The sequence below is a fragment of the Podarcis pityusensis genome (assembly GCF_964106645.2).
Source record: "Podarcis pityusensis genome assembly, chromosome: 6".
NCBI lineage: Eukaryota > Metazoa > Chordata > Lepidosauria > Squamata > Lacertidae > Podarcis > Podarcis pityusensis.
Genome location: NC_138030.1, coordinates 33,005,003 through 33,027,992, shown reverse-complemented (window position 1 = coordinate 33,027,992; position 22,990 = coordinate 33,005,003). Strand labels below are relative to the sequence as shown.

Below are 22,990 nucleotides of genomic sequence, written 5' to 3'. Positions count from 1 at the left end.
CCTGAAAGACTTAACACATTTCAACTCTGGTGAGTTAGAACCTGCTTCCTTAAATGCATCTGATCATGCAGACTCTTCACCATAAAAGTACTGCATATGTCACAATAAAAACCACAAATAATTGAAGTGCATGTGATGGAAGGTGGGACAATTGAGGGACCATTGAGAGCTGGGTTTCATAAATTAACAAACAAATAAAGGAAATAATATTATGGTAGATCATGGGTAGAAGCTGTCTCATATGGATAGCCTTTATGCCACCGATATATTGAAGTGCAAGAGTATACAATCTTTAAAATTACACAATATTCATCATCCTTGGGTGAGCTTTCCTTCCCGATATTTCACATCAATGCAGCTACTGCAAAATGTGGTGGCTAAGATGTTTGTGGGGTTACAGGCTTATTTTAACTTGACCACATTTCCCTATAAGCTACTTCTGGCTCCTGGGGTCTTATCATTCTTTTGTCTTTTTTGCTGAGTTCATATCTTACTTAAGTTCCTACAAGTCACTCTGACTACTTTATGGAAAGGTGACACCATACTAACTAGCACTATCATCCTTGAGCATCTGCATCCCTTCTTTAAGTCCTTCCATGCTCTTTAGCCTCAGTTTAGGACAGGAGTCAGCAACCTAAGGCCCATGGGCCAGAAGCAGCCCGTGGAGGTCATTTGACTGGCCCACAAGCCACCCCCGAACTGAGCTGCCCGCTCATGCACTGCGTTAAACTGGCACGGGGACTTCCTTCTGTGGCTCCAAAAATCGCATCTGCGTGCGCGATCCAGCCCATAGCGAGATCTCTGCAGGACTGATCTGGCCCAGGCAAGATAAACCTGGCTGACCCCTAGTTTAGGAAACAGGGAACATATGGCTATCCAGGCATTCAACAACTATAATTCCCATCTATATTTTCCCCATCATCCCTAAGCATTGGCCATGCTGGCTTGGAACTGGTAGGAGCTTGTCAACAGAGGAAGGCCTGCAGAACACTCGCTCACTCTTCACACACAAATGTCAGACCTGGGGAATGCTGGGGAGCTTCAGATGTTGTTGGACTACAATTCCCATTATCCTTGACCATTGGTCCATGAATCCAGTAGCATCTGAAGGGTCACATGTCCCCCATCCCTGTGAAAGTTTAGGCCTGGTTCTGTAAACCTGGGGTAACTCAGAAACTTGTGATTCCTCAATGAGAACAACAGAAATGATTGTTAGCCATCCTAACAATCTTTCCCTGCATTGCACAGCCCAAGGAAACTATTTAGTATGTTCCAGGGCACAGAGGACAACAATGAAACGTACTAGGCTTGGCCAGTGATCCATGCAGATTATGTATCCCAGAATACAACTACCCAAAAATTATTGCCAATATATAAGAGGTTCTGAGGCAGAGATGCAGAAATTTATTGGCAATTTGGAAAGCTTTCCCTGCAAGTAGAAATATTCAAAACCACTGCTTTAGACCATTTTATAAAATTCAAGATTAAAGCCATGTTAGTTGTGGTTGTTTATTAAAAAGAAAACACCTCCAGCACCTTGAAGATTAACTAACTGTATTTTAAGAACCTGAGCTTTCATAAGACCACTACTGTTCATTTCGTTAATGCTGAAAAATGATTTAGACAACAGCAGTTGCTCTACCCTCTCAAAAAGTGGCCTTGTTATTTCAACAATCCATTGAATTTTTCACTGCAGTCCCTTCTTTAACATATTCAGTGTTACACAGTGATTGGGAAACAGAGCCCAAGTTATCTGTTGCAGTAGTCAACCTTTTCCAATTCAGCAACCCCAACATGGGGTTACCACAGGAGCAGTGTTTTTTAAAAAATATGGTATCTTCCCATCTTTCTTCTTGATTTTATGAGCCAGGATGACCAGGGAGAATGGTCAGCTTTAGCTTGTCAGGCAGGAGTTCACACCATCAAATATCAAAGGAGGCCAGTCCTCTATGCATTCAGTTTCTCTCTCTCTCTCAACAAAAATTAGAAAGCATGTGGCACCACAACCTACTTTGCTTCATTCCTACTTGAGGATCTCAATGGTCCAGTTAAAGGCCCATGGTCTAAGGCAGCAGGAGGAAACTTGCGGACCTCCAGATGTTACTGAACCACAACTCCCATCATCCCCGAGCATTGCCCATACATGCATCAGGCACAATCCTTTAAGCAATGGTGTGATGAGCCCAACTTTAAAAAAAGAACCATAAAGGCACACTTCTAAAGAATGACACATGTGCATTGTTGATTTTCTTGAAATTTTATTAATAAAAGGTTATACATAATGACCAGTAGTTAGGAGTAAATGAGCACCCATTGTTTGGCCCTCAGACAGCCATCGCCCTGGTAAAAACGAATAGCATCCTTTTCCAGCTGGGGATTCTCAGACTGGCAGTTCCATTCCCAATGGATAAAGATGCTCCACCAGGGCCCTAAAACCTTCCTGCGCCTGCCTCCTTGCCATGGCCCATAGTAAGTAAATGGGCCTTGAATCAGGAAAAAGAAAGGGTGACAATGGCATTCACAGCCTCAGGGTGAGCAGGACAATCTTCCTTGTGCGCGGTCAAATAGGATGCTCATTTTTGTGAGTAGTCCTCTTCAAAAGTTCATGATGTTCCTCCCTGTAATAGGCTCTGTTTAGTTGTTACCCACATGAAGGGGGGATGTGACTAAAGAGGTGGCCTTTAGCTTTATCCCACTTGTGCTGCTCCATCCAGTTTCCCACACTTTCAGGGCAACCCTCTGCAGTGGGGAGACTGCTACTCTCATGTAAACATCTCAAGCAATCTAGAACCCGGTGCCATTAGGCCTCTCAGTCACATGGGGAGCCTACATGAGTGCAACAAGCTCCCCACTGCAGACATGTGCCCTGAACATATGGAAAGCTGAAAGGAGCTGCATGACGGTTTGGTTAAAGGTGGATTGCCCCGTCACACATGCAATGGTCAACAGTATGTAAGGGACCTAATGAAATGGATGTAGTGGGACACGAGAGTGATTCACAGAGCTGGAGCTATTGGTCGTAAGGATGAGACACTGGCCCAGTCAGTGCTCTTCCTGTCCTTTAGTTCTGAGCAGAAGGCCTCAAGTGAGCAATACTACAGAGAAAACTCATTTAAGAGAGTCTCAGAAGTCCACACAGGCTCCTCCTTAAGGTGCTTAAATTTATATCCTGTCTCTCTGTTAAGTCCTGCAGGCATCTTCCTGGCAACATGTGACTTCTCAGATCAGAATAGCCGGTTCACCATTGCTCCTTCCAGGTCAGTCACTCAGTTCTCTGAGGAGGGATGCTCCCTTTCAACCATGAAATCATCAGATGGCTCCTCGCATGCTCAGGAGTTCCTTCCCAAAGCTCCTCATGATCCAGTGAATTCCTACATTGCCCATCCAGCACTAGGCTGGTGGCAGACAATGGAATGGAATGATTCTCTTTTGTCACTCTTGCTGTGTCTGTGTCTTCAACCTAACCTACAAAGTCCTATGGTGTGGACCACCGTAGGTAAGAGTGTAGAGAAGCAACCTTTCAGTCCACAGCAGTTTGGAGGGGGCTTTGTCTATGTCTTAAGTATCATAGCAAAGACACAGCCAGAAAACCAATGCCCATTCTAGCTATATTTGTGACCCAAGTCTTGCTGTACGCTTTGGGCATCACTTCATTTTTCAGTAGTAATACCATGGAAGAAAAAAAATGGATCTAAGTTCAGTTGCAGCTGGAGATTGCCTTCTGTCCATTGGCAGGTGAATTCACAGCCATCAGTTCCTCTGTATTCTCCATGTTCAGCTTAGGGTCTGGCTCCTTGGACCCATTCACCAGAATCTGGCCAGCTGGGGCTGCCTCATGTTGAAATGCTGCAACAGAAAAGGAAAGGAGGTGAATCTTTGGTTAGACTGGAGACAAGTTGGACAAAGGGCCAGACTATTGCAGATGCTGATGTGTGAGAATATTCAAACTTGGAAGACCTGGGAGCAGGCATTTCCTGTGGCAGCTCCTAAGCTTTGGAGTTCCTCCCCACAGAGATACATTTGGCACATTCATTATACAGCTCTTGTTATATGGCTTTACCCTGGCTTTTGACACCTATCCTATTCTTCTGACTGTAAATTGTTTCAACAGCTTTTGTTATTGTAGTTTTACATTGTTGTAACCTGCCCTGACACTTTAGGGTGAAATGCAGGTCAGAAATTAATAATAATAATAATAATAATAATAATATGGAGTAAAGCACCCAATTCTTACAGGGCTGTTACAATATATTGTAAAGAACTTTGTATACTAAAAGGTCTTACTGAAATAATATTAATAATATAACAATAAAATTGATAGTATTTCCTTGGACTTTGTTATTTTAACTCATGAGCAACTACTTATTCTACAAGCCTATTTTATAGTTTTGTTTTTCATCTTTTAATTTTTGTCTGTTTTTATAATTATATCTATTTTATATGCATTATAAAATGAAATAATAAAAAACTTTACTACTACTACTACTACTACTAATAATAATAATAATAATATAACAGTAATAATAAATCCAAAACCCCATAATGTCAAAAACATGACTTGCAAACTAAAAATAGTGCTCTTCATTTGAGCAATACCTATCACTAGAGTAAGAGTGAAAGTTTAATAAGGATTGAAGTAATTTTGTTACATCTGAAATTGTGGAGCAGCTACTGTTATATCTGAAATTGCAAAGAGCCACTTGAGTCCTAGAAACTTTCTGTCAAAAAGCCATTCTTATATGAGAGGCTAGTTGGATGGAGCAAATTATCCACAACTTGCTGGCCTGAGCAGGCACTGAACAATAGTCTCATGTTCACTTGCTGACTGATAGGGATTTGCAGTATGACAAGTTAGAGAAGGACAAGAGAAACAGAAACTGGGCAAGAATATATGCAAGGTATGGGAGAAATCACACAGCCTTGGCTGAAAAGACCAGTAATATTTTCTTCCTGCATAATACAGTTAACACTGGAGACCGGCCATACCTGCCATGTTCAGGGATAGACTAGATGCAATGGCAGCAGGTCCTGGTGCTTAAACATGGACCTGCCCCAATGTCACAGAAATATGGTTTCCAAAGCAGTAGGTGTGCAGGTGAGGAATCCAGACCCAAACTTTCCACCCCTCTTCATGCAACTTTCCCCCCATGTGCTTTTCTCCTGGTCATGATAACTTTGGGTATCAGGGTTTAGTTGCTGTGGGTGAGGGCTTGAAACACCCTTAAAAATACCCTGAGCCTTTGATATAAGGTAAAGGGACCCCTGACCATTAGGTCCAGTCGTGGCCGCCTCTGGGGTTGCGGCGCTCAGCTCGCTTTATTGGGACCCCTGACCATTAGGTCCAGTCATGGCCGACTCTGGGGTTGCGGCGCTCATCTCACTTTATTGGCCAAGGGAGCCTGCGTACAGCTTCCAGGTCATGTGGCCAGCATGACTAAGCCACTTCTGGCGAACCAGAGCAGCACACGGAAACGCCGTTTACCTTATCTACTTGCACTTTGACGTGCTTTCGAACTGCTAGGTTGGCAGGAGCAGGGACCAAGCAATGGGAGCTCACCCTGTCATGGGGATTCAAACCTCCGACCTTATGATCAGCAAGTCCTAGGCTCTGTGGTTTAACGCACAGCGCCACCCGCATCCCTTTGATATACCATACTATTAAAATAAGCATGATACCTCAGGAGTGAAGAAACCATGAAGAATTATACTGTTTTCCCTTCCATTGCTTAGGCTTCTCTGGCTGGCTGCAGCTCTAGTAACATGAGAACAGGGTGTATCACATGCACGATCCAACTATCTGCTAGCAGTGAAGGGCATTTGTCAGTCTACCTCTTACTAGTTAAAAGAGCAAGCAGGTGTAAAGGAAAACAAATCTTCTGCTGATGGACAGAACACAAGAAGAGCTCTTGCTGGATCCAACCATCTGGTCCAGCATCCTGTTCTTGAGGGAACCACAGAAGCAGGACCTGAGTGCGACAGACCTCTCCTCACTGGCCATTCCGAGTATTTGGCATATGTAAGCATACTGCCTCCCAGCAATGAAGGGAGAACATAGCCATCAATAGCTCTGGCCCCCATGAATTAATCAGATTTCCTTTGACTGCCATCCAAGTTGGTGGCCTTCATCACATCTTCTGGGAGCAACTTCCACAGATTAAGTAAGCACTGCATGAAGAAGTGCTTTCTTTTCTCTTCATCATACCTTTAGTTTCATTGGATTCCCCACCCCCCGCCCCCCCACAGTTCTACTATTATGAGAAAAGGCGTGGAAAGCCTCTCCCTATCCACTTTCTCTACAACATGCATGTTAGGCACACAGTCTGTTCCTACATGCTTCTTCATGCTCAGGCTGAGTGGAGATCACCAGAGACAGAGGACTTCTATATATGCAATGGCTATTTGGTCAGCACCTAGCAAGTGTCAGTGAAAGGATCAGGGCATGCAAAAATTTAGCATACGTCAAGACTGCCTCGCACCTTGCCCATATTATGGCAGATTTCAGGGCACCATTAGGGGGCAACAAATATGTTTACAGTGGAACCTCGGTTTTTGAACATAATCCATTCCAGAAGACCATTTGAGTTCGGAAACGTTCGGAAACAAAAAACTCTATACAGAAGCCTCAAAACGGAGAAATTAATACAAAAAATCTCAATACGGAAGCCATCTCAGAAGTTCGACTTCTGAGGTGCATTCGAAAACGGAAGCATTTACTTCTGGGTTTATGGCATTCGAGTTCCGAAACATTTGTCAACGGAGACGTTCAAAAACCAAGGTTCCACTGTATCGCCATGCAGATGCTATTTGGGAGAGTAGGGATAGAGGTTCAAAAGAAGAAGATTCACATGGATTCCTGAACTGAGACTGCTTTTTTCTCCTTCCCTCCCACCTCTCCATGTATTGTACTTAAACCTTGTGCCTGGCAAGGTTTTTTGTCCTGTGGTTCTCAGTCAGAGCATGAGATATTGCCCAACAACATGTCAATAGAGCATGAGATAGAGCAGGCCAAATCACTGATGGAAAAGCAGGGTGTAGCCACTGGTTGGGCTTTAGGGCCACCTTGATTGTGAACTTCATGCTCACGTTTGCTACCAAGCTGATTAGTTATTTGTCAGGAGCTCAGGCTGTAGAGCACAATGCATGCTTGTGAGTGGATAGAAATAGTTTTATATAACCTGCCTCCTGGGTGAGAGGCTGCTCTGGTATAGAACTGGGCCTTCTCAGATGGGAGAGGAGTATTAGATGGTCCAGTGCATATCCACATGATACATTTAAAGCACAATGAACACATATTTGAAGCACATGACGTCCCCTTGCTTCCAACAATCCTGGAAACCGTAGTTTCCCTCTAACAGAGCTACAGTTACCAGCACCCATAACAAACTGCAACTCCTAGGATTTGGGGAGGGGGGTCACGTGCATTGGATATGCTTTAAATGTACGGAGTGGTCATGAGCCCATTAGTGCTTCAGAACTGGGGACAGCATCCTTTGTATGTGTACAGTAATACTGTCAGGTATGAGTGGCTGGGGGATAGAGATAATATTTAAGGTAGTGAATGATCATAGTGGTTGTGTGCAATGGTTGGTGAGTAAAATTCAGGGGGTAGTTCTATAATAATGTAATGCAAATTTTCAACCAACATAACATACATTATACTGCCTAGTAATGCTCTCTGACTTTACTTATATTAATATTGTTTGTGGATATTAGTAGTGGTAGCAGTAGTAGTAGTAGTAGTAGTAGTAGTAGTAGAGTGGTACCTCAGGTTAAGTTCTTAATTCGTTCCAGAGGTCCGTACTTAACCTGAAACTGTTCTTAACCTGAAGCACCACTTTAGCTAATGAGGCCTCCTGCTGCCGCCGCACCCCGATTTCTGTTCTCATCCTGAAGCAAAGTTCTTAACCTGAAGCACTATTTCTGGGTTAGCAGAGTCTGTAACCTGAAGCGTATGTAACCTGAGGTACCACTGTATCTGATTTTATATACCTGGGGTATCTCAGGGCGGTTCACAAAATAAAATCAAGATATAAAACCACAATATACCTAATAAAAATAATGGATATGGATATTGCTTGTGTATCTACTGTGTATCTACTATTTTTATCTACTATAAACCACTCTGTGAGCATCAGGTAGTAGGCGGTCTATAAATGGAAATACTATTAATAATATTCATGCCTGGTGCCTCCTCCTCAAAGCCCAGGAAGCTTCTGCCTGGCTTAGGGAGGTGCTCACAACATCACGAAGTCACACACACAAGGGCATCGCTCTCATAAACTGGCGCCTCTAGCCCTAACTGTTCCCCTACAAAAATTCTCACTGCACACCACTGGTGCCCACAACTTGGTCTAAGCTCCCCCAGAATCTCCAAGAAGCACAAGAGTGGGGAAGAGTGCTCTCTAAGAGGCTACCTGGTCACATCCCGAGTTGTAAAATGAAAAGGAAAGGTGCCAATCTTTCGATGCACGTTTCTGGATGAATTAAGGCATAAATGGAACCAGCGTGATAATGACACATATTGTATGAACGCCTGAAGCTACCTTGTGCTGAGTCAGATCACTGCTACTCTGATTGGCGGCCGAATCTCGCCACCGTCTCTTGGCTAATGCCTTCTTCCACTCTTCTACCGGAGATATTTTAAACTGGAAGTGCCCGCGGAGCCCCAGTGCGCGCAAAGCACGTGCTCCGTCTGCCCTTCGGCTCTGGCCATCGTTTCCTGGGCAGAAGGGGCGCGATCTCCTTGCCCCATGCCGTGCACCATCCCCCGCGCGCCATCCCCGACGTGCTGGCCTTACCGGCTCTGCAGCTGTGCCTGGCGCGCACGATCTGCACCGCCTGCTGGTTCTTGAAGCGCACCAGCGCCATGGTGATGTCGGCGTTCCAGCTGGGCTCCTCCTGGGGGCAGCGGAAGTCGATCTCGGCGCCGCCGTCCGTCACCAGCGTGAAATAGATGTGCCGCTGCTTCCACTCCACGCACTCGAGGGCTTTGACGCGCGCGAAGGGGATCTCCTTGCAACGCGTCGAGCCCCGGCTGCTGGCCTCGAACAGCCGCAGCCCCTTCTCGCCCAGCAGGCAGCGCTTCCTCTTCCAGAGCTGCAGCAGGCCGCCGCTGCGTTTCTCCAGCACCCCTTCTCGAAGCACCTTCTCCGACGCCATGGGGCTCGGGCTGCCCAGGATGCTAGGAAGCGCCGCCGCCGCGTGGTCTGCCAGGAGCGCTTTCCTCTTCCTCCCCCTCCTGCTGCTCCTGGCCGTCCGGCTTCCGAGGGAGAGACCGAGGGAGCCAGAGAGAGCCCGCCCTCTGCCGCGTGAGCTCCGACGGAGGTTGCCCCGGCCTCTGGGCTCCGGGATCTGCCGCTACATGCCCGCTCGCTTGTGCCTCGCTCTTCCCACTCGCATTCCTTTCCTGCTTCGCCAGGGCCTCGCCCCAGCTCTGCCTGCCGGGGAGAGGCAGCGCTCACGCCCAGGCGCGGGGCCGGCTGCGCTGAGAGAGCCCGCGGGGCTGCTGGCGTGCCCAGCTTGGGCGGCTGGCGCACGGAAAGGAAGGTGGCTGGGGCTCGCCGGCATCGTGGGCGGCAGCGATGGCTATCTATATGCTGCTGGTGGGGCGGGCATTGGCAGGTAGATTGAGAAAGGGGCTGCGGCTCGGAGGAGCCACGTCGGACAAGGCACCGCAGACGCGGCCAGATTCCCACGCGGAAGTGCTTGCCATGGACAGAGGGGGTCGTGGGTAACAGTCGCGCGCGGTCGTGTTTTCTTGTGGACAGAAAGCATAGGAACCAGCTCCTAGGAGGCAAGGTCCTTTCGCGCGCCCCCCCCCCGCATATTTGAGGGGCCCCCTCCAATTGATGAACATTGTCATTCAAATGGTGCGCGTGTGCCACGTCCTGTGATTGATTCTGCGGAGCTGAGTTTACCTGGTCGCACCCCTGATCAGAAGTATAATAAAAGCCAAATGGGCATCTAGACAAATAAGTTACTTCAAGGCCAGTGGGGATTTGAACCCTAGTCTTCCAGGTCTTGACTCTAACCACTACACCACAGGGCTCTTGCATGGGGAAAGACCCATAGCCTGGTGGTAGAGCATCTGTTTTGCATGCAGAAGGTCTCAGGTTCAATCCCCAATGACATCTCCAGGTAGGGCAGGGAGTGAATCTTGTCTGAAATCCTGGAAACCCACAGCCAGACAGTGTAGACCAGGGGTCAGCAACCTTTTTCAGCCGTGGGCCGGTCCAGACCATGTGGTGGGCCAGACTATTTTTTTGAGGGGGGGGATGAACGAATTCCTATGCCCCACAAATAACCCAGAGATTCATTTTAAATAAAAGAACACATTCTACTCATGTAAAAACATGCTGATTCCCGAACAGTCCACGGGCCAGATTGAGAAGGCAATTGTGCCGCCTCTGGCCTCCGGGCCTTAGGTTGCCTTCCCCTGGTGTAGACAATACTAAGCTAGATGGCGGCCTGCTCAGCCCACAAGAGTAAGGACCCCTCCCTCCACCAGTGGGAACAACTGTTAGCTGCAAGCTGGGTGACAGTGTTCCCTTCTGCAGAATAAACGAAGGAAAAAATCTTTGAAAAAATTCTCCTGCCTCTTTCAGAACTCTCCTTGTACCCACCTGGATATCAGCTGAAGCATAGCTCCTGAGCGAACTACAAATGGCACAGAGCCCCATGCAGCTTTCCCTGTTCTGTTTATGTTTTGCTAGTGACTAGCAAGCAGTAGCTGGAGGCCATGAATTGAGAGCAGAGGGAGAATTGGGGTGGTGGTGGGGTTGCATAATCCTTTTCTTCCAAGCCAATTTCTTCTCTCTCTCTTTCATCCTGCTGCCTTTCTCCTTGCGAGGGAAGCTGCACCTTTTCTTCTTGGGGATTTTGGAAAAAGAAGAAAGCTGTCAGAAAAACAATTATCCAAGCATCCATTGTGTTTGTGGTGGAAGTTTTATTTTATTATGATGATGATGGCATTTCTATCCCACCTTTCCTCCAGGAATCTCAAGGTGTTTACATACTTCTCCCTCTCTCCATTTTATCCTCATAACAACCTGGCAAAGTAGATCAGGCTGCAAGACAGTGACTGGACCAAGGCCACCTAGTGGTCTCCCAGGTCCCAGTCTAACACTCTAACCACTACACAACCCTGCTTTTTACATGGGAAAGGGCCATAGCATGGAGAAGGTCCCAGGTTCAATCCCAAGCATCTACAGGTAAGACCAGGAGAGACTTCCTGTCTGAAACTTTGGAGAGCTACTAGTGGCAGACCTTCAAGTCTCAAATTTCAGTGGCGCCCTGTGTGATGCCAAAATTCACCCCTGCCAACTACCTTTCACGCTCCGTTCTAAATAATAGTAGTGGCGTCCCCATCACCACCACCCCTAGGTTTTTGTGCCCAGTGTGAATGAACAAATCGTGCTCCCCTAAATCTGTCTCTGGAGCCACTGGGAGTCAGTGCAGACGTTATTAAGCTAAATGAATCAATGTTCTGACCCAATAGAAGGCAGCTTCTCACTCCCACCCATGTGCAACTGGGACCATAAATGCAACATGGCATCGTGTTGATATCAGATTGTCTTTGCAATGCACAGGTACTTTGTAACCCAGGAGGGAAAGTGTCTCCCGAACGATGGATAGCAACTGTAGTAAACCTGTCTCCAAGTTTACAGAGACATCATGTGCAAGATATTTTACAAGCATTCCACAACATGACTGAAAAAGAAAGGCTGAAACTGGGATACAAAGTTAGGAAACATGGGCAAGGAAGGCACGTCACCCTGAAAAGCACCTTCTGAACCTTTGTGGTGTGTTAATGTTGGATAGACTGTAGAAGAGAAACATACGTTCAAGCCCTGTTGGCCTATGGCAGAGGTTTTCAACCTTTTTGAGTCCATGGCTCCCTTGACCAACTACATTCTTTCTGTGGCACCCCTGTGGAACTCAGGAGCCCAGTTATGTCACCCCTTGCCCTTTTTCAAACACCCTCCCTTGTGGAGTGTTCCCTCAGCCTCCTCTCCTCTCCCCTCTCCTTGGGAGTCCCCTGGGCAGCCGCCGCTGACACCGCTGGTCTCTGAGCTGCCCCCCAAAGATGTGTCTCCTCACACTGCCCCACAGGGGTCTGGGACTTGTCTGTCCATTCCCAACAGCAAGAGCTGACTGGCTGGCTGGCTGGGCTTCCTCGCCTGCTTGCTTACTACGAGGCTGCCTCAGCTTCCTGGCAACCAGCACCCCCTGACCACCCCAGAGGCACCATTCACCTGTGGAGCTTGTAGCCAGGGCTGCTGCAACAAACAGCTGTACAAGCCTTTGGGAAGCAGAGATGCAAGAGGGCATCAGAGGAGGGAGGAAAGGAAGGAAAGAGGGACAGAGGGCAGTGTTGCCCATGGCACCCCTGACCACCATTCAAGGCACTGGCCTATGGATGCCTGGAAAAGGCTGTATGCAGCACAGGGCTGTCCCTGGATGGCCAATCCCCATCTAATGTAGCACCCACACATGACCATTGGCATCAATATGCCAGCCGGACTCTCCCTTCTTTTATCTGAATCTACATTTTGGGGAAAATTCAGTAAGTAAAAAACACTTCAGCCCTGATGTCAGTGACCCATGTGTGAACCATTTGTAAATTAAGCCCAGCCATGTCTGGAAGCACTCAAAGCCCTCCCATGCGCTAGAAGCTTAAAGGGAAATGATTCCTACCTTCTGGTGGTACCTTGCAGAATGCCTGGATGAGCCACCCCCCCACCCCAAGTAATTCAGAACTGGGCTATTCCCTTTGCCCCTCATATCAAGCTGCCCAGTCTGTATCTGGCCAATGTAGTCATTACATTTAAGTTAAATTTATTTTAAATGTAAAATCAATCAGAGTACTCTTCATGCCCTTTGGCATGGTACCAACACTTCCTGGAGCACTGAAACCTGGTCTCTGCCAGAGACAGGATACAGGGCTAAACTGATTGGACCCAAGAAATTTGTTCTCATATAAGACTTCTCTCACAATAGAATGGAATGTCCCATGCATTCTTTATGAAATAATCATTGTGGGAGAGGTAGAGGAAACAGAAGATCTCCATACTATCTGAGAAAGGCTATCGGTTTTCCCATCTGGCTTCCTCTCCACATCTTTTAAGAGCATTTTTCTTGCTCACAAAGTAATAAAGCACAAAGTAATAAAGCACAGGTTGCTGCTAAATATGCTGACACAGAGACTAGATTGAGTTGTGTGCAGTGCAAGAGTCCCTCTGTGTTAGATCCTGAGCATTGCTCTTTAGTTATTCTGCTGTTGAGCCACATCTCAATAAATATGTATTTCACATAAGCAGTATGCAGAAGCTCCTTGGGTGGCTGAGTTATTCGACTACAAAAATGGTTTGCTGTTTCAATGGTAGAGCTTTGTAGGCTCCCGTGGCCTAGCATGAAAGCTGACTCACATAAGCAGTATTCCATGCTGTCAGAGTTGCTTCCAGATCCTAGCTCACAGAGGATCACGCTAGCCAGCGATCATTAAATAAAAGTCTTTATTGAGTTACAGTTTCCATTCTCAAGCTGCTGCGTGCAACCCTACGTCTAATGGTTAGATCGGCGAAGCTCCATCTGAGTCTCCGCCCCTTGTACACCAACTTAATATCCTAGCCTTGCTCCACCTTTTCCGCCTCACTGTTCTTCTCTGGGTCCCTCTGCCCCCCGGGGTCTCTTCCTTCCGGGATTCCTCTGACGCTGACGCTGACCCCCCTGACTCTTCTCCCTCCTTTCGGCGGGCTTTAGGACCTGGCTCCCTTTCCTGGCTGCCTACTGCGCCACCTTCCTGTGCATTTGAACTTGTCGCGCGCGCCCAACCTTCCACCTTCCGTCTGACCGTTTCTTCGCTCCCCGATGGAGGTGTGGCCACTCCTGACTCGTGCCCTCCCCCCTGTTGTGAGCTGCCAGCGCTTGATCCCTGGCGCCCTTCCTCTTCCCTGCTCTCTGGCGGTGACGCTGGTCCTGATTTCCAACTGCTCCCCTCTGAGTCCCCTCTGGCTCTATCTTCCTGGGGTGTCCCCCTAGGCTCCCCCCTTGCCCTGGCCACTGGTGCTCCTTTCTGTGAATCTTCTGATTCACTGGAAAGACTCGGAGATCTCGGGTCGTCGTCATCACTCATCTTTTCTTCTGCTTCCTCCCCCTCGCTCTCTGTTTCCTCCCTTGCCCTTGCCTCTGCTCCTGAACCCCTGACATCCATCCCCCCCTCGAAGCCCCCTCTTCCCCCCTCCCCTCCTTCCGGTGCGGGATCTGGGTGCTGCTGTGTCAGGGGGACGAATGTCGGATACAGTTCGCTTCCCGTGGCGGGCCGCCATCCGAAGTCTTCCGGTTCTTCCTCCCTGCTCTCGTTGACGACGGTCACCTCCGCTTCCATCTCTGTGCCGCCGTGCTCGAAACCCGGGTCGTCCCCGAAAACGTCCATGTCCATCTCTCCCTCGTTGCCTTCTGGAGACGTTGCTCGTCCTGGACCCTCCAGCCACCTTCTGCGGAACTGCTCCTCTGGTCGATCATCCCACCAATACGAGGGTTCTGAAGCAGATCCCGAGGGTGACCCCTCCGGGGAACGGGCGTCTCGTGTCGGTTCCTCGTCCGAGTCGAACCCCCGGAACGTGCTGGCTGAAAGCGTGGGCGTGAAAAGCCAGTCGTCGAAAAAGTCTGCTGGCATTGGCCTGTGTGGGAAGAGGGCATGAAACTCTTCTTTGAGCAGAGGTTCGTCTAAAGCGTAGCCCGGCACCCAGCTGTTGGCACTGGCCGGGGTGCCCTCCTTGGCGAGAAGGTATTCTACCCCCTCTTCCCCCCATCTGGAGTCCAAAATCTCCGTGACTTCGTTGATGTGCTCCTCCTGTGCCACTCCCCCTTGCCCGGTTCTCTCTCGGAGCGGACCCGGTGCCGTTCCTGGTTCCTGAAACCTGTGAGGTGCCTTGTAGGGAGTGAGCACCGATCTGTGGAACACCGGATGCATTCTGGAACCCTCCGGAAGAGCCAGCCTGAAAGCCACCGGGTTGACCTGTTCTTCGACTTGGTAGGGCCCCAGTTGTTTATGCCCTAGTTTCTTCTTCGCCAACGACCTGGCCGGCACTGCGTGGGCTGCTAACCAGACCCAGTCTCCCACATGGATCTCTTCGCCAACCCTTCTGTGTTTGTCCGCTTGTACCTTGTATGCGTGTTTAGCCAGCTCCAGGTGCCGCCGCAGCTGATCGTGGACCTCCTGCAACTCCGACGCGAACGCATCTGCTGTCTGCGGCTCCCCCTCCCCCATTCTTTCCAGTCCCGGGAAGGTTCTGGGGTGCCTCCCGTTGTTGGCGAAGAACGGCGTGACCCCCGTGGACACGTGCTTCGTGTTGTTGTAGGCGAACTCGGCGAGAGGCAGGTAATCCACCCACGTCGCAGGCTGTTGATTCGCATAACATCTCAGGTACTGCTGCATGATGGCATTGACCCGCTCCGCTTGCCCGTTGGTCTGCGGGTGTCTAGCCGACGCCAGGTTGATCTTGACGTTCAGGAAGCCCATCAGCCTCTGCCAGAAGTTCGAGATGAACTGTCGCCCTCGGTCGGACAGAATAGACCGCGGCAGACCGTGAACCTTGAACACGTGGTCTATGAACAGTTTGGCGGTTTGTTCCGCCGTGGCCACCTTCGCACACGGAATGAAATGTGCCATCTTGGAGAACAAGTCCACCACCACCAGCACAGCCGTCTTGCCCCTCGAGCTGGGCAGATCCGTGACAAAGTCCAGGGCCACTCTCTCCCATGGTTCGAACGGAGTTTGCAGCGGTTCCAGCAGTCCGGCCGGCGGTCTGTGCACTGGTTTGGCCCTCTGGCAGGTGTCACACCTCGCCACGTAGTCCGCGACTTCCCCTCTCATTCCGGGCCACCAGAAGTCTCTGGCTACTAATTCCACCGTCTTCTCCTTGCCAAAGTGCCCGGCAGTGGGCGCGTCGTGCAGCTGCTGCAGTACCTTGGCGCGAAGTTCGTCTCCCGGCACGTAGATGGCCCCTTTACGGATGAGCAAACCATCTCGCAGCTGGAACTCGTCGGTCGCTGCCGTGCCCCTGTGCACCTCTGCCATCTTTGCTTGCGCGAAGGAGTCATCCTGCAACGCTCGTCGCACCGCATCCAGGTCAACTGTTGCCGCCGCGCACGCCCACACTGTCGGTGCGAAGATGTGCATGGCGGCCGCTGGCGTTGCCTCCTCCAGATACTGTGGCTTACGGGAGAGAGCATCCGCCATGATGTTGGTGTCCCCCGGGACATATTCTATTCGGAAGTCGAAATTCGCAAAGAACTCAGCCCAACGTATCTGCCTCTGGTTCAGGAACTGTGCCGTGCGCCAGTGCTCTAGATTCTTGTGGTCCGTGCAGACCTGCACCGTGTGCTTGGCGCCGATCAGGAAGTGCCTCCACGCTTTGAACGCTGCATGAATGGCCAGCAACTCCCTGTCCCAGATGGTGTAGTTCTGTTCGGACTTGCTGAGCTTCCTTGAGTAAAACGCTCCCGGCCTCCAAACCCCCTGCGGGTCTTTCTGCAGCAGGACTGCTCCCACGGCTCTGTCTGAAGCGTCTGTCTCCACCCTCATCGGCCTGCTGGGGTTGACATGAAGCAGCTGCTCTTCCGACGCGAAGAGACGCTTGAGTGCCTGAAAGGACTGCTCCGCCTGCTCTGTCCAGATGAACTTCTTTTTCTTGGAGCTGAGCGTGTCCGTGATGGCCGCTGTCTGCATCGCAAAGCCTTTGATAAACTTGCGATAGAAGTTCGCGAAGCCGACAAACCGTTGGACCTCCTTCCGGTTGCGTGGGCTTTTCCAATCCAACACTGCTCGGACCTTGGCGCTGTCCATGGCGAGCCCTTTATCAGACAACTTGTAGCCCAGGAAATCCACCTCCGTCACGTCGAATTGGCACTTCTCCAGCTTGGCGTAAAGCCTATGTTGCTGTAGCCTGCTCAGCACTTCCTTGACGTGTCTGTCATGCTCCTGCTGCGATTCCGAAAAGATCAGGATGTCATCCAAGAAACAGACGCACGTCTTGTAGAGGAGCCCCGCCAACACGTGATGCATGAAAGCTTGAAAAACGTGGGAGCCATTTTGCAATCCAAAAGGCATAACTCTATATTCGTAGGTGCCCAGGGGCGTGAACATGGCTGTCTTCCACTCATCTCCTTCCCGCATGCGAATGAGGTTGTATGCCCCTCGCAGGTCCAACTTGGTGAACACTCTGCCCTTCCGTACCTTTGCGAGGAGGTCGTCGATTCGGGGCATGGGGAAGTCCGATGGCTTGGTCACACTGTTCAAGATGCGAAAGTCCACTACAAGTCTTTTTTGGGGCGTGTCCCTCTTCTTAACAAAGAATACCGGACTGCCCCCCGCTGCCTTGGACTCTCGGATGAAACCGCGCTCCAAATTATGATCTATGAACTCTTTGAGTTCCTGCAGTTCGTCCTCAGACATGGAATACAGCTTCCCTTTGGGCAGCGCCGCCCCCGGCAGCAGGTCAATTTTGCAGTCATATGGTCTGTGGGGGGGTAGCCTGTCTGCCTCCTTCTCGCAGAAAACCTCCAAAAATTCTGCGTACTTGTGGGGAACCGCTTGCAGCGTGCCTAGCTGCAGCTGTGACTCCTCTTCCTCTCCTTCCTGCCTGGGCACGATGCAGTGTTCAGCGCAAAAGGAAGAGCCGAAGGTCAGCTGCCTCTGGTACCAAGCCAGCGTCGGGCTGTGCTTGTCCAGCCAACTCATGCCCAATACAATGGGCGTGTCCGATAGTTGAGTGACATTGAAGCTGATGATTTCCCTGTGATTCCCAAGTCGCATCACCATTGGTGGCGTCTGCTTCACCACTTGCCCCCCTAGCAGCTCCCTGCCATCCACCGTGACAACCTGCAGGGGCAGCGTGGCAGGCAGCAACTGTATAGCGTGCCGGTCGACAAAGTCCTGCCCTATAAAGTCCGCATTGCTTCCGGAGTCAATGGTGATTGGCACGTCCATGGTGATTCCATTGGGCAGCTGGAGCGACGCGGTGAGCCTCAGTACCGGTTTGGGCGGGAGGGGGTCCATGGGCTGTAAAATCTCTGGGGACTGCTTCACTGACACGTCTGGCTGGGCCCCAGTGCCTCTTCCAACCAGACTCCGTCGTTTCCCTGCTGTGGTTGTCCTTGCTGCGTTGCTGCAGTTACCATTGCTGAGGCTGCAGTGTGCTTGTGGAGCCTCTGGGGACACTCTTTCGCCATATGCTGTGGATCATCGCAGATGTAACACTTCCTGTTCCCTCTAGGAGGCTTCGCTTTCACTGCTGCCGGTGCTAGGGCTCTGGCTGCTGACTGAGCCCTTGCACCTCCAACCTCCATAGGTTCCGCTCCTCCTCCTGGCGGAGGCGTGGATTGCGCACGCGCTGCTTCTCTGGGAAGGAAGGAGGAGCCCCTGGCTGGTTCGCGCCCTCCACGCCCTTCGCCACTGCTCCACGGACGTCCTTCCAGCCGCACCCCCACCGCCAGCGCCCTCTGAACGATCTCCTGCGTGGTCCGGGGTCTCTCCCCCCTCGCAATTTCATCTTTAACCGAGCCGTGCAATCCCTCCCAAAACAGGTCTCTTACAGGAGCCGAATCTCTGTCCCATTCCAGAGCACTGACCAAAGCGAAAAAGCGGGCATGGTACTGCCTTACGCTGGCCCTCCCTTGCTTCAGTCCATGTATCTGCTGCCGAGCAAGATCCACGTCAATGCTTGACAAAAAGCACCCATCCATCGCTTTAATAAAGGCATCCGCGTTTTGGAGCGCCGGATCCTTATCTCTCCACAAATTGCGCAGCCATGCTTTAGCATCTCCATGCAAATGGGACATGATGAATCCCACCTTCTCTTGCTCATCTCTAAAGTCTTTGTTCAGCAGTTGCAGTGCACACATTACATCTGCTCTAAAGTTGGGGTACTGTTGCAAATTCCCATCGAAGTGAGAGACCAAACCGCCTGTTCGTCTCCCCAACCCAATCCCCTCCGGTTTGGGTGTCAGTTGCCCTTGCTTCGTAAGCACTTCCAACCTGACCTGGAGATCCCTGTAGGCGGCAGCTGCGTCCTCCTCTCTCTTCCTGGATGCAAGAGCCTCGGCATTCAGGCGCGACACTGCTTCTCTGAGTTCCACTATCTGCTGTTCGGCCGTCATGTTGTCTGCCGTTCGTGAGCTCGCTAGTAGGCACCCGCTTTCTCTCCTCTCCGCGAGGCTGTAGATGCCCACAATTCATGAGATGGAGCTTACTGTCAGAGTTGCTTCCAGATCCTAGCTCACAGAGGATCACGCTAGCCAGCGATCATTAAATAAAAGTCTTTATTGAGTTACAGTTTCCATTCTCAAGCTGCTGCGTGCAACCCTACGTCTAATGGTTAGATCGGCGAAGCTCCATCTGAGTCTCCGCCCCTTGTACACCAACTTAATATCCTAGCCTTGCTCCACCTTTTCCGCCTCACTGTTCTTCTCTGGGTCCCTCTGCCCCCCGGGGTCTCTTCCTTCCGGGATTCCTCTGACGCTGACCCCCCTGACTCTTCTCCCTCCTTTCGGCGGGCTTTAGGACCTGGCTCCCTTTCCTGGCTGCCTACTGCGCCACCTTCCTGTGCATTTGAACTTGTCGCGCGCGCCCAACCTTCCACCTTCCGTCTGACCGTTTCTTCGCTCCCCGATGGAGGTGTGGCCACTCCTGACTCGTGCCCTCCCCCCTGTTGTGAGCTGCCAGCGCTTGATCCCTGGCGCCCTTCCTCTTCCCTGCTCTCTGGCGGTGACGCTGGTCCTGATTTCCAACTGCTCCCCTCTGAGTCCCCTCTGGCTCTATCTTCCTGGGGTGTCCCCCTAGGCTCCCCCCTTGCCCTGGCCACTGGTGCTCCTTTCTGTGAATCTTCTGATTCACTGGAAAGACTCGGAGATCTCGGGTCGTCGTCATCACTCATCTTTTCTTCTGCTTCCTCCCCCTCGCTCTCTGTTTCCTCCCTTGCCCTTGCCTCTGCTCCTGAACCCCTGACACATGCGCATACAAATGAATCCTTTTCTAGTAAATTTCCCATTAGGAAACAGGTCCGCACAATGCTAAAAGTGTCTGGAAAGTAATTTAAACAAAGGGGAGAAGCCAAATCATTACAAGGTAGTCCTTGGAGGAGAAGAGTGATGTGGGCACCCCCACATTATGTGGATCAAATAAGAAATTACTGAGGGCATTGAAGCTATTGTGTAGCTAAGGACAAGATTGTGGCATCATATGCTCAGAAATGCAGCTTTCCTAGTCATGGTGGCACGATAGTGGTACCTCGGGTTACAGACACTTTAGGTTACAGACTCCGCTAACCCAGAAATAGTACCTCAGGTTAAGAACTTTGGTTCAGGATGAGAACAGAAATTGCGCTGCGGCGGCAGGGGGAGACCCCATTAGCTAAAGTGGTACCTCAGGTTAAGAACAGTTTCAGGTTAAGAATGGACCTCCAGAATGAATTAAGTTCTTAACCCGAGGTACCACTGTATAGTGAGGGAAAACCCTTCAGATTGAATTCTCTCCTTTTATACACATTTGAGAGTTTTAGTTTTACTTAATAGAATCTGTAATGGGAAACTCTAAAGGGCAGTGATGCCCAAGATGCCGAAGGGTCAGTTTGACAAATTGACAACGTGCAACTGGAACTCGCCACCCTGAGACAGCCTTTTATATTTTTCTTAGCTCAAGAGGGCCTCATTGCTAAGCTGATCAGAGAAAATATTTTTGTTGCTTCTAACTCCGTTTTTAACCATTCTTGAGGAATGGTTTTCTCTTTCCCTTTTCTCTCTGCACAGTACACTAACTTTTCTCTGCACCGTGACAGTTCTCTCTGAGCTCCTTTCTGTTAACCCCCTCCTTTTCTTTCTCTATTACATACAGCTTCCTTTTCTCTCTCAAATCACACACATCTATCTTCTGCTTCACCACAAATCTGCAAATCCTATCTATCTCCACCTTTTCCCATTTCCCCATCTCTGCTCCCCTTTTCTTCCTCTAATCTTCATTCTCTTTTCTCCCCACCTTCCCACCCCATTCTGCCATTCCCTACCACCTTATCTGAAGTCCCCACGAGTTTTCATTATGCTTTCATTATCCCAGCAGCTCACACTAGTGAAGACTTCATGGGCACAGGTGAGCTCAAGCAACTTGATTTGCTGGATGAAAAAGCTGTCACTAGCTCTTTCATGTGCTTTTGGAATCTGGGCGATACTGGGAGGAACAGTACAGGCGCAGGCACTCTCTTCGCTCCAAATATTGCTGGGGTTGGATAGGCTTTAGCTACTTCCACAAGAGACAGAAATGGGCTGCAACACCATGGGTGTTTGGAATTTCCACAGAAGCCCACAAATAGGGACGGAGCTGCAGTTGACCTGTGGACTTTATGTAGCGCAGACCTGGCCTAGAGAAATAAATAAACCTCTTTTTTCTAAGAAAACTGTTATTTGTAAGTTAGTGCATTTGAAAGAAGTACATGTCACGGCTTGAAATACATGTCACATATCATTCTGAGATGGGGGTTGTTTAAATTATCTATGTAACTGCATTACAGCAGATTTTTAAAAACAAATATCCAAAATGTAAATGTTCATAGCAGACCTGGTACTGTATATTTGTGAAAACTAGGAGTCCTGCATGCCATGCTATAATATTCAGAGCACTGCCAGTAGAGGTCGCCAGGCCACTTGAGTAAGACAAGGCAGGCTCAAAGCATGATTTGTTTGCTCACAATGAACCCTCACAGGAGGTGTCTCCTATTTCTGCTTCAACGCTCTAGCACCAAATCCAGATGTTCAAGAGAAATCTCTGAAACGCCAGGCTCTGTCCACAGAAATGACAAGCCCCCAAAACGTAGATGTGGGAACTGTCCCTCCAAGTGAGAAATGAAGGTCTGTGAGGAATAAAAGGTATTAAATCACAGCCCAGTGACAGAAGGCATTCTGACGCGGGTGGCACTGTGGGTTAAACCACAGAGCCTAGGGCTTGCTGATCAGAAGGTTGGCGGTTTGAATCCCCATGATGGGGTGAGCTCCCGTTGCTCGGTCCCTGCTCCTGCCAACCTAGCAGTTCGAAAGCACGGCAAAGTGCAAGTAGATAAATAGGTACCACTCCAGCAGGAAGGTAAACGGCGTTTCCGTGCGCTGCTCTGGTTCGCCAGAAGCAGCTTAGTCATGCTGGCCACGTAACCTAGAAGCTGTATGCCAGCTCCCTCAGCCAATAAAGCGAGATGAACACCGCAACCCCAGAGTCGGTCACGACTGGACCTAATGGTCAGGGGTCCCTTTACCTTTACCTTTAACTGGAGAAGGGGTTCCACTGCATGAGAGGCAAACATTAGTACAATGTGGAGGAAAGAGGGAAACTCTGGAATCTCCTTAAGCATGACAAAAAAAAAATAGTTATCTACCTTGAAGTGCCAGGATTGATAAAGCTGTAGATCCAAAGTAAATGAGGTTGTATGACAGTCCTGTCAAAGAATCACAGAATCAATGAATTGTAGAGTTGGAAGGGCCCACGAGAATAATCTAGTCCAACTGCCTGCAACACAGGAATCTTTCACCCAATGTGGGGCTTCAACCCTGAGATTGAGGCTCATGCTATACTGACTGTCCTGACATCACATTTGGGGTTATGTGTATGAAACTTACAGTGGTCCCAACTGCCCCACAGGCTGATGTATCCCTGATGTGCTCTCCAAATGCTGTTGGACTCCAGCTTGACCACCCTTGCCCTAAAGGAAGGCTCATGCAGGTTCACTTTCCAATTGATTTGAGGTCGAGGACTGCCACAGACCCAGAGTTCCAGCATTCAGACTGGTCTCCTCCTCTTGTGACAAATCACCTTTGAAACCATGCCTAACATTCCTGGGTGGCCCACCCCAATTTTGCTAGAGTTGCTAGCTACAAATGCCCTCATCAGCTCAAAATGCAGATTCAAATGCTTTTCAACAGTGAGAGGCGGGGGGAGGGTGAGAGAATA

General features: G+C 49.8%; 1 protein-coding gene across 1 annotated transcript; it reads right to left on the bottom strand.

The window, feature by feature from the left end:
- Window positions 1-2,238: 2,238 nt before the first annotated feature.
- Window positions 2,239-10,156, bottom strand: PHLDA3 (pleckstrin homology like domain family A member 3). Its single transcript, XM_081009942.1, has 2 exons — window positions 8,799-10,156; window positions 2,239-3,846 (listed from the first exon to the last, which is right to left on the bottom strand). The coding sequence occupies exons 1-2, from the start codon at window positions 9,157-9,159 to the stop codon at window positions 3,698-3,700; spliced, it is 510 nt and encodes a 169-aa protein (XP_080866068.1). The 5' UTR covers window positions 9,160-10,156; the 3' UTR covers window positions 2,239-3,697.
- Window positions 10,157-22,990: the final 12,834 nt, after the last annotated feature.